The sequence below is a fragment of the Vitis vinifera genome, chromosome 12, assembly GCF_030704535.1.
Source record: "Vitis vinifera cultivar Pinot Noir 40024 chromosome 12, ASM3070453v1".
Taxonomy (NCBI): domain Eukaryota; kingdom Viridiplantae; phylum Streptophyta; class Magnoliopsida; order Vitales; family Vitaceae; genus Vitis; species Vitis vinifera.
The window spans coordinates 17,313,632-17,332,700 of record NC_081816.1 but is presented as its reverse complement, the minus strand read 5'-3'; the positions used below and the strand labels follow the sequence as shown (position 1 = coordinate 17,332,700).

General features: G+C 30.9%; 1 protein-coding gene and 1 long non-coding RNA gene across 2 annotated transcripts; both read right to left on the bottom strand.

Annotated features, from left to right (window-relative positions):
* Window positions 1-5,807: 5,807 nt before the first annotated feature.
* Window positions 5,808-7,373, bottom strand: LOC100253734 (anthocyanidin 3-O-glucosyltransferase 2). Its single transcript, XM_002264177.5, has one exon. It carries the CDS (start codon window positions 7,286-7,288, stop codon window positions 5,858-5,860), a length of 1,431 nt encoding a protein of 476 aa, XP_002264213.2. The 5' UTR covers window positions 7,289-7,373; the 3' UTR covers window positions 5,808-5,857.
* Window positions 7,374-14,490: 7,117 nt separating this feature from the next.
* Window positions 14,491-15,763, bottom strand: LOC132254776 (uncharacterized). The gene is made up of 3 exons (XR_009467148.1): window positions 15,519-15,763; window positions 14,921-15,214; window positions 14,491-14,737 (listed from the first exon to the last, which is right to left on the bottom strand). It is a non-coding gene; the product is annotated as an uncharacterized LOC132254776 (long non-coding RNA).
* Window positions 15,764-19,069: the final 3,306 nt, after the last annotated feature.

Genomic DNA, 19,069 nt, shown 5'->3' with positions numbered 1-19,069 from the left:
TTGATACCGAGACCACCAAGTGTAACCCCACTGCCACATGCGACAACAATATCATCTAATCCTACTTCATCAGCCCCAGTTGGAATCTGCTGCTCGATCTCCATAATTGCTTCATAAGCTTGCCCTGCAGGCATGGCTCCACTGTAGAGGAACTCGAAGAGAGAGTCAAGCTTTTCATGGATTAATTCCGGGAGTGTTATGGTGTTACTTGGTGCGGCTTTGCATTCGTTCGAGTCCAGCATGTTCTTGAAGAAGTCATGATGTCCAGGAGCATCAATGACAGTGCAGTAACATTTAGTGGTCTCAAACTTCTATGAAACATGCCAATCTCAAACCAATCTCAAATGTCCATCAATCTATTATTTTCCGAACACAGGGTGGTCAGATTTGCCAGATTTCCCAACTCCTTTGGTGCCTCACTAGTCACATCATTCCCTTCTGACATGAATGCTCAGAGTCCCAATTTTGAGGAACTTCTGATGGTCCAGAAACACGTGGCATCTTCAGTCTCTGACCACTAGAGGGGGGTGAAGAAACTGCGAGGAACAGCTTGCTGAGGGAATGGCAACCGAGATGCTGTATTTGACACCTCCAATTTATTTGTATCAGAAAGGTTGGGGATCACTGGCAGCCAAGGGGGCAGAATGACCTATCAAACCTGAAGGTCTTGAAGGTTTCAAAGTCAATTTGGAAGGGGAGCCTAGGAAGCTCATGAATATCACCATCTGGGACTGATGGAGGCACCAGGTCAGCGGATGGAAGACTTCAGGATGGGCTCGAATTAGATGGAAACCCCCTAAACGCATCCTCAGGGCCAACTGTGTCTCTTGAGATGGAATTGCTTTGGTTGTCACTAAGCAAGTCATGTGACGACTTCCCGGGTCTGGAATACATTGGTGGCGGTGGATAAGGCTTCCATGCACCCAAACTGGAGGTGTAGTTCTCAAGCCTTATCACTGCTTCTGGTGCCTCCCCACACACTTACTGAATAGCATCCTGGAACCTAACCAGTCACTTCTCTTGACAGTATCATGCATGTACTATCTACAGTCCTCTTCAGTCATGCATCCCAATGCAGCCTTCATACCATCCTGAGCTTTAACCATGTGTGACCGAGTTAGGAAAATCCTTATAATACAAACAGAGTTGAAACCATGCCCAGGGCAGCTTTAATCTCTGCCTCACCAGTGCATGAGGACCCTTCTTTAGTCGATGCAGTAGAAAAGAATTGCCACACTTCTATTGTCTGTGTATCTCTCTCTCTGCTGGTCATGGCTTGGACCCGAGGAACAGAGTGAGAGGATGAGAGGTCACAGAATAGCTTTTGAGTTCCATAAACCATTAATACCTCTCATGGCATCTCTAACTCTTGAATTCTGGTTCTTTGGATTATTCCATGGTCAAATCTCTTTCATTATGATCTCTTTGACTTGCTATTATGAAAAGGAATAAAACAGGCTTCAAGCAACACCTGGGAATTGTGAGGAGCATAATATAAACATGTGAGAACATCCACACATGGCATGTCCTAATGGAGCCCCACCCCGTTTTACTCTTGCTGCCACCAAAGGAGAATATAGCTTGCTGTATCAATGGCAAACCCAACAGCTAGAGTAGTGGCTAATGTAAACCAGGCATATGTCTTGTCCACTAAGGTCACAGGTTTTGGGTAGTAAGCTAACGCACAGCCCTCTCATTCTCAAGCACAGGTCAGAACAGGCAAACGATCATCCAGAGCAGATCCAGAAATATGAACCAGAGAGCAGAGATATGGGTTGAGGCATCGGAAATAGAGGTGAGAGAGCAAGACAAAACACAACTTACTTAAAACCCAATAGAAAATGTGAGCAGAGACATAGTGGGATCCCCTTTCATGTTGAAGTCAAGGGTTCCCCAACCAATGGTGCAACAAGACAAGTCATAACAAATATCAAGATGAAAGCATCAACAAAATTCCATCATAGGAGTGAGCCATATTCAGATAAACAATGTAAGAGAAAAGTAATACGTCATCACATGCTCGAACAATCACCCAATGCCCAGAAAAATAGAGATAACCATAGAAAAAAAAGATAGAAGATCAAAGAAAACAGAGTCATGAGTGGAAATGATAAAAAAAACTACATCAAACGTACCTGGAACTGCCCTCTCAGATTTCCTTTTCTTCCTTGTTACCCTAGACTCATATTCCAAATGCCTGAGTTCCTTCTTCTCTCAAGCTAAACTCTCCTCCCTTAAAGCTCTAATGTCTCTCTCTAAGCTCTCCAAAAACTCACCTCTCTGCTCCGACCTCAAACTTCCCTGTTCTTTTTCTCTCGTTCTCGCCCTCTCTGCCAGAAAACAGCAACCAAAAGCACCACTACCTCTCACAGCTTGCTGCTCCTCCTCCCCCGAATACTCTCCTTGAAGCTCTAATCAAAAACCCCCCGCAAAATATCCCCCTAAAAAGCACCACCTCTCTCTGCAGCCTACAGATACGCCCCTGCTCACCTGCAGCTGGCCTGCTACCCCTCAACAGAAACGCACTCCACTCCACAGCCTAGGTATCTTCCCTTGAAAATATCTCCAACGGCCAGGAAAGAGACCAAGCAGCTAGCCCCCGCTCCTCTAACCGTCTGCAGCTTTTTGCAGATTCTTTGGACACGTGTTGACCTCTGGTTGGCCATAAAAAACACCACTCTGGTGCCCCAACATCCAACCAGAGATTGACACGTGGCCACCCTAGATGGCCACACCTGTCAAAAATGGCTACATAAAAGCAAGCCCAGAATGGGGGTCTACAGGTGCATATGAGAAAAGAAAGATTTCCAACCCGTAGATGGTCCAAGGTACATCCTAGAGGGGATGGTCCATTTCAAGTCCTTGAGAGAATCAATGATAATGCATACAAGTTGGATCTTCCAAGTGAGTATAACATTAGTGCTACATTTAATGTTTCTGATCTTTCTCCTTTTGATGTAGGTGACGATTCGAGGACAAATCCTTTTGAAGAGAGGGGGAATGATGAGAATCAACAAGCATTCAAGGATCCATTGCATGTTCTAGTTGGGCCTATTACTAAAGCAAGATCTAAGAAGATCAAAGAATCACTTAATGGGCTAATTCAAGATATTTGGGCTAATTCTGAAGCGGAATATTCCAAGCTTGGCCCAAAGGAAAATGAAGGTGTAATAAATTTAATCCAAGCTATTGAGGGCTAATCTGGCTTGATTGGGCGTGATTTATGGTGTGGATTAATGACTGATTGACTTTCCAGCTTCATATCAATTATGTCCTATTCTAGAGCTTCTAAATTCAAACCAAATCTACCTTAATTTTAAGCTTTTATTATTTAAAACGTTTTTTTAGCTATTTTCCTATTTTGGATCTACTAATTTCAGACCAAATCAACCTTTATTTAGGGTTTTAATATTTAGTACATTTTTTTTAGCTATTTTCCTATTTTGGATCTGCCAATTTCAGACCAAATCAACTTTTATTTAGGGTTTTAATATTTAGTGAGTTTTTTCATGACATATAAATAGCATGCATTCATTGTAATAGGGGATAATTTTTTATTGAATAAAACAATCAGAAAAGGTGAGGCTTTGCTCTTCTTTTGGTTCTTCAAGAACTATGAACTTATCAGGGATTTTTCCTTGTGGCATTCAAACTTAATATCTTCAATTCGTGATTCCATTGTAATCATTGGGTCAAGGTCTGTTACTTATACTTTTGGTTCACGTTTCACTTATGAACGTTGGGTCAGGGTTCTATAAAAAATCTATATTTTAGCTTTCTTAGGCAATTATTTCAATACTATTTGTTGGGTCTCAAAGTGTGTCGATTGAGGTTTGCATCAAAATTAATTATGAAAATAAAAATTATTAACAAAATTAAAGAAAGAGAGAGATGACAATTAACAAGAGTAAAAGAATGTTTGATTTTTTACTTTTTTGTTTAAAGTAATTTGCTTTCAAATTTTATGTTATTTATTTTCTACTTTTTCATGACTTATTATAAATTTTTGGTTGAATAGAAAAAGTAAAAATATTTGACTTTTTCTAAATAGAAAAAATAATATATTAGTTTTTCTTTATTATTTCATATTTAATAGAAATAAAATATTATAAAAAAATAATCTAACACTTAATACTATTAAGCACTATTTAGTTTAAAGTTCTATTTAAAGTTAAGTTAAAAATATATAAAATAAAAAAAAAATAAAAAAAACAACAGTAACAACAACAAACAAACACCTAAAATTTAAAGCAATTTTTTTTTTTTTTTTTGTAAGGAGACAAACATTTCCCTTATAATCAACATAATACTTTTTACACAATATTCTTTTTGAAACCGAAAAAACCTTCTTACATGTTCTTTCTACTAATGAAAAAAATTAATCATTAAAAAATAAAAAAGGATTTTAGTTATATAATTATTAAAATTAGTTTAAAAATTGAAGTTAAAATTTTTTTATCACTTCGAATTTCATATTCAAAATCACATAAGGTAAGTCCTCATTTTTTCTCTATAAAAGTTTTTATATTTTATTTATCCACTTAAGTTTTTAGCAAGTTTATTTTTTATTTTAATTTAATTTATCTTGAATGAGTAATTTTAAGGCTGAAAATGATTTTCTTTTAATTATTAATTAATTATATAAGTAACAAAATTAATTATACAAGGTTCATTAAATGAAAAATATTATATATGAATAAATATCCTTGCAACAAGAGACAGGCAGTCTATTAATACATATTATCATCTATGCATTTTTCCTCTACACTTCCAATTGGAATTAATCCCAGGGAATATACCCCCATCCAGTCTAATTTTTAGATGATCGAGAAACAATCTCAACCATTAATATGGGAAAGGCAGATTTTTTTAGTATTTATAACCATTTGCATTTTTTTTTCATTAGCCCAAAAAAAGAAAAGAAAATTATGTTAATAATTCAACACTAAATACACAATCATTTTCCCTTTCAAAGTTTTAATTGTAATATTCCTTTAAGCTATGTTTGGTTCATGGAAAATATTAAGAAAAGAAAAAAAAAACATTAAAGAAAATGATTTTCTTATGTTTCATTTCACCGAGGAAAATACGAAAGAACATTAAATATAATTAAAATAATTAGTTGAAAATTTATACATTTTAAAATTATATAATCTTTACACGAAGGAGGAAAATAAGTAAAATGAATTTGAAGAAATATATAAAAATAATTTATTAATTTTGAATTTATTTTTTATTTTCTTTCGACTTTTTTTTTCTTTCACTTTTTTTTTTTATTTTCTTTCCCTCATACTTTTCCTCAAATTTTTTGAAAACCAAACATAGCCTTGAAATATATATTTTTTTTAAATCTTTTTAATTATTTTCAAGTATAAAATGATATAAAAATTCACTCCTATCATCTCAACTTTTTTCACAAGCAAACCTAGAAAAACTTTTAATTCTAAATCCTCATGTCCATTTCATTCAGCATCATCATCTTTATTTTCCCTATGGACTCAAGACAAGTTTCTCCTATTTCTGATGGGCTATAATAGAATTTCCAGACTCTATTCTCTTACATGTCTTGATATGAATTGACTAGTTACTCTTTTCCACATTAAGTCTACGTGTAACTCCGCAAAATATTTTCAAAAACAATAATATTTGCTAGTACAATATCATACTTGTGGAAAAGAAGGTAAACATAATTTCAAAATAGGTTAAATGACCACCTCAAATGAATAGTTCTCTATCCAACATTAATAACAGACAAATTGAACATATTCTCATACTCATTATGTATAAAAGAAATAGAGTTTTAGCGATTCAAGGTTCAATTCTCGATAGTTTTATTCACCTCGATAATAACAGTACATTATATATCACTTTGTTGCTTACATGGAATGTTGACCATCATGTCTTCAATAAAATGGCCCAAGGAAAAGTGTGAGGATCCACCCTCTATCATCACTTTTTTACTTATCTTTTTCATTTCTTCCCTCTTCTTCCTCACTTCATTGTCAATATTCATTAGATTCTTTAATCCAATTTCAATCTCCTGAGCACTTACAATATAGCTACTATCCTTATTATAATCCATTTTAATTTCTACAGCTAATCCCAAATCTTTCACCATTTGAAACGCATTGATTTGTTGTTCGGCAAACATCGGCCATGTGGCTACAGGAACACCATAATATATACTTTCTAGGGTAGAATTCCATCCACAATGAGATACAAATCCTCCAACCGCTGAGTGGGCCAAAATAGCTACTTGTGGAGCCCATCCAATCACCTTTCCAATCCTGGCTGTCCGGTGTAAGAACCCTTCTGGTAGAACTTCCTCCACATTTGCATAATTGCTTGGAGATTCTATTTTACCCTTCGGTGGGGGTTGGCGAAGGGACCACAGGAAGCGATGCCCGCTTCGTTCTAGCCCATGTGCTATCTCTTTGACCTGATCCCCACCAAAGCCTCCCATGCTCCCAAAGCACAGGAATACCACTGACGATGGAGGCTGATCATCAAGCCAGCTCATGACGGCAGTAGCATCTTGACGACCCCCAACAGACCCCCCTTGCGTGTTGAGTACTGGTCCAACGGGGTACACCGGCGGTATTGTACTGCCAGAAAATGACTGAATAGCATGGGATTCGAGCTCAACAAATGTATTTACCATAATACCCTTGACTTGTCTGAATCTCCTCGTGTTATACAGAAACATCTCTGTCCCACCGCCTTCCTTGTCAAACATCACAGAAGGGAAGACCTTAACTGGAACCGAGTTAGCAAAACTCGGAACCTCCAACTCAGCATCCGAGTCCTTGAACTCATTGAAATCCAAGTCCTCGTAATCATGGAGGAACTGAAGATGGAATTTGAAGCCAAGAAAAGCGGCGCTGGAAGTGTAGAAGAGATAGGAAGGCACCCCGAACTCATCGGCCACATCAATCATGGAGGTGCTGAACATATCAACCACAAACCCAGCGAGCCGAACCGAGTTGGAGAGTGTGAGCTCCTGGACGGCGTCTCTGAGGAGTGGTATCTGAGCTTCGAGGAATTCAGACATCAAGAGAGCTGGCTCTGTCGCTCTGGGGCTCACCTCTACAGGAGGAAGTGTGAGGTAACGTATGGAATCAGAGTCGGAGGTCATAGAAATATCATCGGACCAAAACGGAAACTTGATGATGAAGATTGTGATTGAGAATCGGGGGTCTCGCTGAGTAAGCAGCTTCGCAATCTCCACGGTGGCCGCAAGGTGGCCGATCCCAGGAGATGGGATGAAGACAAGCTCTGTTTGCTTCATCACCAACCAGCGATTACTGCAAAGAGAGAAAAATATTGGATGTGTTGAGGGCTTTGTGGTGGGATGAGGCTGAACGTGTTATAAACGACCTTTCAATAGTCTTGGCGGGCGAGGAACTGACGTCATAGCTTTGCTGGTTCAGTCTATTTTCTTCTACCTGTCGTTTTTGTATGATTTGTGGTTGGCCTTTATTGAAGCTCGAGGCAACAATTGATGGTTTCAAGATTTCTGTCATTTTAGTATAAAACAAACAATTAAATATATGATTCATTTCCCCTCGAGGAAGGGTCCAAATAGGTAGGCTACACTTTTCACATTAATGTTGGAATATGTGCCCATAAACAAATGAGATGTTTTGTATTTTGCTTATTATTAATATTTTTTTAAGGAATTATTTCAATATTATTGTTGCAGGCATGTTATAGATGCTTTATAAATATCGAAAACCCTAGATTATTTAATTGTAACTTTAAATATTGTATATAAGTGTTATATACAAGAGGATAATATTTAAAGTAAAATAATCTAATATGTTCGTAATTAAAAATTAAAGTTGGGATCTTTAATTTAAAATTACTAGCACAGTTCATTACATTCTGAATGAAATGATCTTATCCGGATTATTAATAATGAGATTATTAGAATGAAAGCGTTTTATATAATTTGATTATATAGGACTGGAACACGGAATCTCTAATAAATTCCGTTATAATATAGAGCATTCAATATTAATCAATGATGGTCATATATGCATTGATCTTAATTCTGAGTGATTAATAGACTCCTATTTATTGTATTGTATTTTTTGACATATTGGGTAATGACACAAATACATAGTGTCAAATTCTTGGTGTATTGGAAGTATAATAAAATAAATAGCCGGGAATATTAATATACAAGATGAAATCCATTCCTTCGTTAAGAAGTCAGATGGACGGTTCCCATAAGTATTGGTTCGGGCCTTGAATGATAAGAGCGCTCTATTTATGATTAGACCATAAATATATTATTCATTAGAGAACCAATGGCACTTAAGGAAAAAGATATAATTAAAGAGGTTAACGGAAAAACCTAGCTTTAATTATGAACCGTTTATGGAGGATTGACTCATATGTAGTGACTATATCAATGGGCAATTCAAATCCTTTGAATATATTTAATTTTATAATTTAAAGAGTGCATTTCCAAATTTTTAGTGGAGTAATTTTGGAATTAATAATTTTGATTTTTTAATTAAGTTGTTAATTAATTGTCAAAATTATTGGAGCTTAAAATTATAATGTCTATAGTTCCTCTCAACGGCTCCATTAAAATTATATGAACATTTTTTTATGTTGGGTTGATTTTATTAGTTTGGAATTTTGAATTCTAAATTAATTTCACACAATCTTGATTTGATTAATTTATTTTATAATTTGATTATTTAAAATATTTTTTGATACAATGTGGTGAAGAACACACTTACTTGTATTCCCTAAGAAACACTTTTTAAGTGGGGATCATGGGGAGAGATATTCTCTCCCATGTTTTTCAAAATTCAAAATAAGTCAGTTATTTTTTTTCTTCGTAGTATTAAAAAGTTTTTTTTTCTCAATGTTTTTCGCATGATGGGATGAGAATACAAGTTTTCAATATATTAAGTTGTGTGATAAAAAAAAACCCAAAAAAAAAAAATGATAAACGCCCACTCGTTTTGAGTTCATCATTTTTTGGAGAACGTTAGAGAAAGATTCATGGTGCTTTAGAGGATTTGGAATTCTAAGATCCTTTTGGTGGAGTTCAAATTTATCAGCCTAATCGCAAGGTACAATTCTAAATTACCTATATTTGTTATTTCATTAAATTAATACAAGTATTGATCATTGGGAAAATTTTTTTGAGAAACTACCTAGCCATTTAAGTTACAACTAAATTACTCATATCATAACACCATTTTATCGTTTTTAATTTCAAACTCAAAATGTGTTTATGCCTAAGCTTCAAATTTTGTGTTTTCAACTTGACTATGTTAGTATAAGACTCATTGTAGAAAAGTAGCCTCAAATTATTAATCTTAGGAACAAAATTGTCAACCCATTGTAATACACTAATAAAGTTAATACCATATAAAAAGATAATTCATACTAGAAAAAAGTAAGAATTTTAGAAAATTCTATATTACTAAATCAATGCCTAGTAAAATTCAAATCTAGATCATTTAAAGTGTTTAATAAAATTGTTGGATAAAGGTACAGATATATGAAATCATATTATAAATAAATGGGACCAAGACATAAGATAATAAAACCAAAGTAGAAAGCAATAAGATTAAAGTATAATGCAATAGGACCACATAAGAGATACCAAGTATCATATCAAAGTCTAGGTTGAAGGTTTATGCAAAAGGTGAGTGGTTCTACATTCTTTAATTTTAACATACAACAAGCACTAAAAATATTATTTATATTCCCTCGAGAAAGAGATAGAATAGGTTACACTTTTCCCATGTTTAGGCCAAACTTTGTAAAACTAATCTCTATTGGTTTAAAGTTGTAATTAAAATTTTAAATGAATAAAAATGTCCTAATTTTTGAAAAATGTGTATTAATGTGAATGAATGTAAAAAGTTCCATGAATAATACTTCTATTAAAAAAGATTGTATTTTTTTTATTTTAAAAAGTGAAGGGCACTTTTCCAAATTAGAGATTATTTTGAAAATAAATTGATTAAATTCTTGCTATTTTTTTTTTCAAAAATAAAAAATGTAGTCAACTACTAGTTTAATTTTGTAGAAAATTAACCTTGAGCAAACTCTTTGGGTCACATTATTTTGTCATTTATTTGCTAACATAATTATAAAGGAAGCTAGGTTCGGAGAGATTGAGCAAGCATTATGTAAGTTGCAAGGCCGGAGTGTAAGGGCATATTAAATCATTTTTCTTGAATGTTCTTATTTATGTGAAAGAATTGTATACCCTTATGCAATAGACAATAATTTTTTTATGCATTTCATGATTACAAAGTATATATGTCACAATTGATGATATTTTCCCTTATATTTATATTGTATAAAAATAAGATTACTAATTATAAGATATGATTTTTGATTTCCTTATAATCTTAAAATATGTTCACAACCTATAAACTTCTCATAGACAATATATTTATTAAAAGTTGTCATGACTTGTACTAATGTATCTAATAGAGTAATGAATCTCAATCACTAAAGTGGAGACTTTTAATAAACTTCACAGGTGATTGTATGATAATAATCACAGAACTAGACAATTGCTGAACAACTCTCGGATCTCTTCTAGTCATGTTAGGATTGATTTTTTTTTTTTAATATTACATAAAATTCTTTGAATTAAGGGTCAATGTTATTGAGTTTTATATTTGAATTTATATAACTTTCATATTTTCAATTATTAATGTTTAATAGCAAACTAAATATAGACATTTTGGGCTTTCATTTTGAAGTTTTAGACATATTATATATATATATATATATGTGTGTGTGTGTATTAGTGGGAGGGCATATTCAAGATTGTGTCACTTATAAATTGGATTGAAATACTAACCAGTCAATTTAGAAAGAATTTTTACAAGGTTTATATATTTATATAATATGTTGTGTATTAGGAATTTCTAAATTGTTTCTCGAAGGTCTAATTATAAGAGGTGACATGCTTGCAAGGTTTGGTAATGATAATCATCTTGGTCCAACCCAATAAAGTTATAAGGAATATTTGTTAATAGAATGATTAACATGTAATTAGGGAACTCACTAATATATCTATTATTCATTGGTGAAATTATAATTTGTTTAAATATAATTGCAATTAACAAAGTTATTTGGACTGTATACTAGGGATAAAAAGATCCCACAAAGGTCTCATATGACATGTCCTCACCTGGATTATTGAGAAGAGACAATTAGCTTTAAAATATGAAGATTTCATAACAAACAGGGTTTAAAAATTTCGAAAAAAAACCAGTTATCAATGTTGGCCCAAACGAAATTGGCCACCGATAATTGGTCGGACAAAAAGTCACCCAATAATGGGCGATTTTGGCATATTTCAATGAATTCCCAAATTTTGACCAAAAATATCACAACTGGAGAGCACATGTAAGTGGGGAACAACACAGCAAAAAATCACCAAAAAATCGGTGTTTTTAAAAAAAAATTGCCAAATTTTTCAAAGGCCTATTTATTTATTTATTTATTTTAAAAAAAACAATGTATTGATGTTTTTTCAATTATTTTTTCCAATTTATCTTTAATTTTAAATTTATATCAGCCTTTTATTTTATATTATCCTTTTATTTTTAATTATATTTCGTATTTGTCTCATTAATCCTATTTTAAAAAATTATTATCACTTCACTTTAATTTTTTTGTTTTTATCCTTCTAATTTTATTTAATTTTAAATGTTTTTATTTCAAAATATTAAAAATATAAATTTATTCAAAAATTGCTAAAATATAAAAAAACTAATGAAGTTCTAAAATTTGATAAATTAAAATAAATTTAATAAAATAAATTACTAATATCATTTTTAATTATTTTAGTTATTTAAATAAATTAATGTTAATAGCAAAGAAATTGTCACCACAAATTTGTAACAAAATTTTAGAAATTAAATCTCAAATAAAATATTTTATGTAAATTGATTTAATTTTTTATTTAAAATGTAATAAAACATGTTTTAATAAAAGTAGTTTTTAATTTTTAAAATAAATGAATACAAATATTTTTAAAGGAATTTAAGTTAATATTTTCTTACAGAATTGATAAACATTATCTTTGATTTTATATACGTCAATTACACTTATAAAATAACTTTAATACGTGTGTTTTTGCTTATTTTATTATTTTTTAAAAGATTTTCTAAGCATTTTAATGAATTTTTAATAATTTTTGCTCCATCAATATTTTTTTCAAAATATCCATCATTATTTTACTAATATTTTCGATATATTCGTAAAATCTAAGTATTCGATATATCTGTATTTATTGACATTTCAAACCTTGACAACAAATAAATAAGTGAATTAATCATAGATATTTACTTTATAAGTTAAAATATTATAAGTAACAATGGATTATAAAGTTACAGAAGGTTTTAAATTTATAACAAATTAATGTAATGTTACAAAGAAATTGTAAAGTCTATAAACTCCAAAATTGGTCTTAGGATCTTTTTATCCAAAAATTTTAGGCCCATTTTTAGTGGGTGTTTGGTAAATTAACTTAATAACTTAAAAGTGATTTAATAACTTAATTTAAGTCATTAAGAAAATTAAGTATGTTTGGTAAAATAACTTAATGATATGACTTAAAGTAAATAACAACTAACTTATTCTTAAGTTCAAATATTTATTTTACCTTTTTTTTAATCTCCATTTACCTAAATTACCTCCGCGATCTCCTTTGCTACTCCATGACCTCCATTATTACTTGACTTTTTTTGCCCTAATTATAATTTATGAGAATAAATATGTAAATTTGATAATTTAAAATATTTTTTAAGTTAATTTTATCAAATAACCTTAATACTTAAAATAATAATTAAATAATATGTTTTAAGTCAACAATTTAAGTTCTCAACTTAAGTCATTAAATAATAAGTAATAAGTTTTACCAAATACCCTCTTATTCATAAAATTTTAAGTAAATTAAATTAGAAATTTTACGCCCTCTTACTCTTGGTTCATATACTTTTATTTGTATTATTATTATTATTGTATTTTATTTTGTCTTCACATTATTTATTTTTGAGGAAAAAAAAAGGAATTTGAGATTTTGAAAAGGAAATGGAATTTCTAGCAAAATAAAAGAGAAAAAGAAAGAGTGGAAGGGGAGCGACCTACTAATCATTGGAGGGGTAGTGTTAATCACCACCATCTTCCCCTCAATCATGGACACAATCCACCTTTACCATTGCAACTTCTTTATATATCCAATTTCGACAACTTTCAACTCTAAAACCATCTCTAACACCCACTGCCACGCACCATTCATCCTTTCCATCACCTCCACAGTCATCTGCCAATGTCCCTGCGCCCCCAAGTCGTGGCACTCATAGCTAACCATAGCATCTCTGTTAACCATCTTCTCCACTCTGGTACCACTATTTTAGCATACTAGCATTTTTTTGTTACAACAACTATATTAGTATAGAATATTCTAGATATAGCTTGTTAAAATAAGTGCTGAGTTGTACAACCTTGTTTGGAAATGTAAGGTAGAGCACTCTATTATATATATTTTTATACCTTCACACTATTGTTTTTCAACACAATGAAATGAGAATGTGTTTTTCTCTTTCCATTTTCTCCTTGTAATATGGTATTAGAGCATCTTCCTTCTGTTGCTCTTTCATCTTTTTGTCAAAATGACTCGTGGTAACAACACAAACCGATTCCAACCACTCACACCTCATTCTTCCACTAGAACCATGGCTCAAAATGATTCTTTTTATTCCATGGATAACACTAGCAACCCTTTTTTCTTGCATAGTGGTGAACAAGGATGAAAATATCGGTAATTATGAATATATTGGTACTTCTATTTTATGGATATATTGGATAAATCGGAGATATATCGACAGATATTTTGGAAAAAAAATATCGATAAACCTAAAATTGATCAAAATTTATAAAAAAAAAATATAAGAAAAACTTCATCACTACAAGGAAAAAGGTATATGGTGACATTTATAACGAGTCACCATAAACATAAGGTGTCACTACAACATAGCGTCACCTTCTCCACTGACACCATAGAGGGTACCAATTGGTGACGTATTTGGAAGTGACACCAAAGTAGATAAATGGTGACCCATTCAGAAGTGACACCATATATTTCTAGTGATGATAGGATGTCACATCAAATACATCATCTTTGAGTTATGATGTCACATTAAATGCATCACCTTTGAGTTATGGTATCCCATCATTGTAAATTATTGTGGAATATATGATTGGTTTTAGTTGTTGATTTTTGTAATGCTTATGAATTAATAAGATTAACCTGTTTATATTTTGTCCATAAATATAACAATCATATTATATTTAACTCATTTTTCTGTAATGTTTCTAGAATAACTCATAATACATTGATCATCTAATAATATTTGTATATCAAATGTTCACAAAAGGATAGTACGTCCAACATATCAAACCCATCAAAACTAAGAAAGAAGAGTGAATACATACCAAAACATGATTTAGAAATGTTAAAGATCCCAAGATTCATGTATACCTCCATTTCATAAGCATAAAACCGGCTAACCATAAAATGACATAGAAGTCCCATCTAAAAATCTAAATTTCTCAGTTGCAATTAAAGTAATGTTTATGTCCTACAACGTATGACATAAGAGTTGCATTTAAAAACCCAAAATCTTGTTGCCTTCTTCTTTCTTTTTATTCTCCATTTCACCCTCCCAAGAGTGTATACCTGCATTTCAAAATTTAATGAGTTTTAGAGATTTTTATTGAAGAAAATAAACATGGATCTATGTTATCATAAATGAACAAATCTAAGAATTAATTTTTTTTTTCAAATAGAAACATTATTCAAAGAATAAGCATTACTATACAATACCTATGGAAAAATTCATGTAGTAGCTAAGGGACTCACCATGCATGGTGATCATGATGCATCAACATGATTCATGATTAGTTGTAGCACAAAAGTAGCCCATTCTCCTCTAATTTCATCGAATTCTACTTGAGAATATGTTTTTTTTATTACCAAACTGAAATCGAATAAGAAAATAACATTAAAATGCATAACATTTGGAAGCCTAAAACTATGTACAATTCATTAAATAAGTAATACCTTTGAAGCAATAATTGTAGGATCAAAAATTATATCTTTAATGAATCTCATAACAAAGTAGCTACATTCGAACCCTCTTTCTTGTCTTGGACACTAATCGATCAATTATAAAATAACATTAGTACTCACATATATAAATGGTGCAAATGCATAAGCTAATGTGTAAAGAAAAATTTTTGGATGTCACCTGCACTAGTTGCTAAGATGGCTCCCTCTTAGATGTTTTCTTTGTAGATATTCGAAGAGCCCTATGTAAATAAGTTCAATGGGTACATTTTTAAAATAGGTAAATGTTATATGTTTTAATATATATAAATAATAAAAAAAATGTGTTTGAGGTGAATGTATTTTTTTTTATTTAAAAATAATACTATGAAAAATAATAGGAAGAACTTACATGTTTACGATATCCTTTAAGTCCTCACATGGTTTGTGATGCATAGGGTCAAGATAGTGGACTATCATTTTCCTTGGCTCAAGCACTACCTAAATATAAACCCTTTAAGTCCTCATATATATTTCTATTAACAAAATATAAAAACTTTCCAAAACTCAACTACTTAAATATAAAAACAAAATCAAATAAAATATCTAGCTAATTGGATTTTAGAAACTAAATAAACTATAAATAAACTAAATATAAAAACTAAATAAAATATCTATGCCCATGAATTAATTGAAGAGGATAGAAAGACACAGATAGAACATGACTATGGTTATGATTTCCATCTTATCATTTCCTGTCAATACCACACATGCCCATTTTAAGGTTGGACACTACTTTTGTTGTTGGACTTGGAAAGGGAACTTCAAAATTGAAAACATAAATAAACCCTTATGTAAAAAAAAAAACATTAAAATATAATTGAGCATTAAAATATTTACTCTCTTTCATCACTTTCATTTGAATATTAATAATCTCTTATTGAGATAGATACTTACAATTTAATAAAATAGAAATTCCAATAATAAAAAATATAAAATTTCTATTTCTATTAACAAAATATAAAAACTTTCCAAAACTCAACTACTTAAATATAAAAATAAAATCAAATAAAATATCTAGCTAATTGGATTTTAGAAACTAAATAAACTATAAATAAACTAAATATAAAAACTAAATAAAATATCTATGCCCATGAATTAATTGAAGATGATAGAAAGACACAGAGAGAACATGACTATGGTTATGATTTCCATCTTATCATCTCCCGTTAATACCACACATGCTCATTTTAAGGTTGGACACTACTTTTGTTGCTGGACTTGGAAAGGGAACTTCAAAATTGAAAACATAAATAAACCCTTATGTAAAAAAAAAAAAAAACATTAAAATATAATTGAGCATTAAAATATTTACTCTCTTTCATCACTTTCATTTGAATATTAATAATCTCTTATTGAGATAGATACTTACAATTTAACAAAATAGAAATTCCTAATAATAAAAAATATAAAAATTTCTATTCCTATTAACAAAATATAAAAACTTTCCAAAACTCAAATACTTAAATATAAAAACAAAATCAAATAAAATATCTAACTAATTGGATTTTAGAAACTAAATAAACTATAAATAAACTAAATATAAAAACTAAATAAAATATCTATGCCCATGAATTAATTGAAAAGGATAGAAAGACACAGAGAGAACATGGCTATGGTTATGATTTCCATCTTATCATCTCCCGTCAATACCACACATGCCTTCCCGGATTGGTCCTTTTGGGGTTGGATACTCTCAACGAAATTCTATATCTCATTCCCACTTAGATACAAACAGAAAAATCATTCTTTTTTTTTTCCTCTCTCGTTTTTTAGAAAGGATGAAGATTATGTGATAGTATATCTTAAAAAAATTCTATACCTGTCATTCTCACACAAATATATATTAAAAATCATTCATTTTTTCCTGTTTTTCACTTTTTTTTTAAGGACTTGATCATGTGTTTGGTTTAGATTAAAAAAATCAATTAATCTATAGTTTTTTCTTCCATGCTAGAATATTAAACCTAAATTTTTCTTCCCTACAACTCAAGAAAACACAATTCACAAAAACCATAATACAAAGATGTTGAAACAATTAATATAATGGCATTAATAAAAGAAAAAAAAAATGATAGATCCAAGAGATTTTGGGTTACCTGGGAGTCCACAAAGTGAAGAATGTCGGTTTTGAGCGTGTTGACTATGGATGGGTGAGAGAAAAGGTTGAAGAAGATCATGATTTTATATATAGGATTTATATATTGAGATTTTTTGGATTGTGGGTGAGATATGGAAACAATGGGATTTTTATATAGTATAATACTTAAAAAATTTATTTTATATGATGTCACTTCCCAAAAAATGACACTATAAATATAAAATTAATATCATCTAACTACCTCAATTGAAGATTTTTTATATGATGTGTCACCTTTATTAATTATAAACCCTATGGTGTCATTATTTTAAAAGTGACACCGTAAATAGTGACACCATAAACTATTTTTGTAGTAGTGCATAAAAATATAATTAGAAGTATAATGATATTTTTAAGTTGTTTTATTAAATAATTTGATATATGTATAATATGATTTATCATATTGGATAATAATATCGTATGCCTCAATAAAAATATGAATCTTATAAGTGTACATTTATTATTAAATTACATTATATATTATTTCATAATAATATTATGATATTTGATTATAATATGTCTAATTTTAAAATATATATTAATATTAAAATTATGATCCATTTAATTCAATTATATTAAATAATATAAAATAAATTATAATATATGTACAATTTTTTAATATTTAATTAATTATTAATGATATTAAAAACACTATGAAAAAAATTATCATGATAATTTTTATATTTTTGGTAATTAATTAAAATAAATTTTTGCATTTAATTATAATTAATTGCTTTTTAAATATTCTTTTAATATTTTCTTTATATAATGAGTTTAAATATATATATATATATATATATGTTTAGTGCATATTATTTAACAACGGGCAAGTTTGCCCTAATGATAAGTGAGTTGAACCCTATTTGGTTTAAGGTTCGAATCCCTCAACAGCAAAAGGGAGGGCTTTTTGGCACTTGGGCACTGTCCTTTTGTTGGGGTTTGGTCAAGATGTAACAATATGGTCACTTCTTGGATTCTCAATACCCTTTCTAAAGAGATTGTTGATAGTCTACTTTACCTTGACAATGCTCAAGCCGTTTGGGCAGGTCTACATGATCGATTTCATCAGAGCAATGCCCCACATATTTTTTAGATTAAGCAACAGTTGAACTGTTTATCTCAAGGTTCCCTTGATATCAATACTTTTTATACTTGCTTGAAAATACTTTGGGATGAACTCAAAAATTTTCAACCCGTTCTCGTTTGTCAATGTGGTGGCATGAAAGCATGTATGAATTATCAACAACAAGAATATGTGATGCAATTTTTTATTGGCTTAAACGAATCTTATTTTGGGATGCGTAGGTAGATTTTGATGCTTGATCCATTACCCCTTGTTGTGAAGGTTTTCAATCTTGTTGTTCAAGAAGAACGACAACACACCATCGGATCTGGTTCCCCTGCTTCATCTGAATCCCTGGCATTTAGCACCCCCTCATCATCTCCCTCTGTCGCAGCTTCCTCTTCTCAAAGTAAGCCCAAACGTAATCTCCTGATCTGTTCTCATTGTAGGCTCACAAAGGCATACTGTGGACCTTTGCTACAAGTTACATGGGTACCCACCTGGGTACAAGCCCAAACCCAAGGCCCAATTAAGCTCCCTTCAATCCACCAACATCGATAATTTAGATAGATTGTCATTTATTGTATGATACTCTTTTTCTAAATTTTGAAATATGGAATTTAGTTTCTATTAAAATGAATTAAAATAAAAGTATATCCATAAAAAAATTTTGATCTCTTTGTACAGGTTTGATCAAAAT

Bases quoted from the DNA above. Each gene is read 5' to 3' on its own strand.
- LOC100253734 (XM_002264177.5), bottom strand. From the start codon at position 7,288: ATGAAGCAAACAGAGCTTGTCTTCATCCCATCTCCTGGGATCGGCCAC.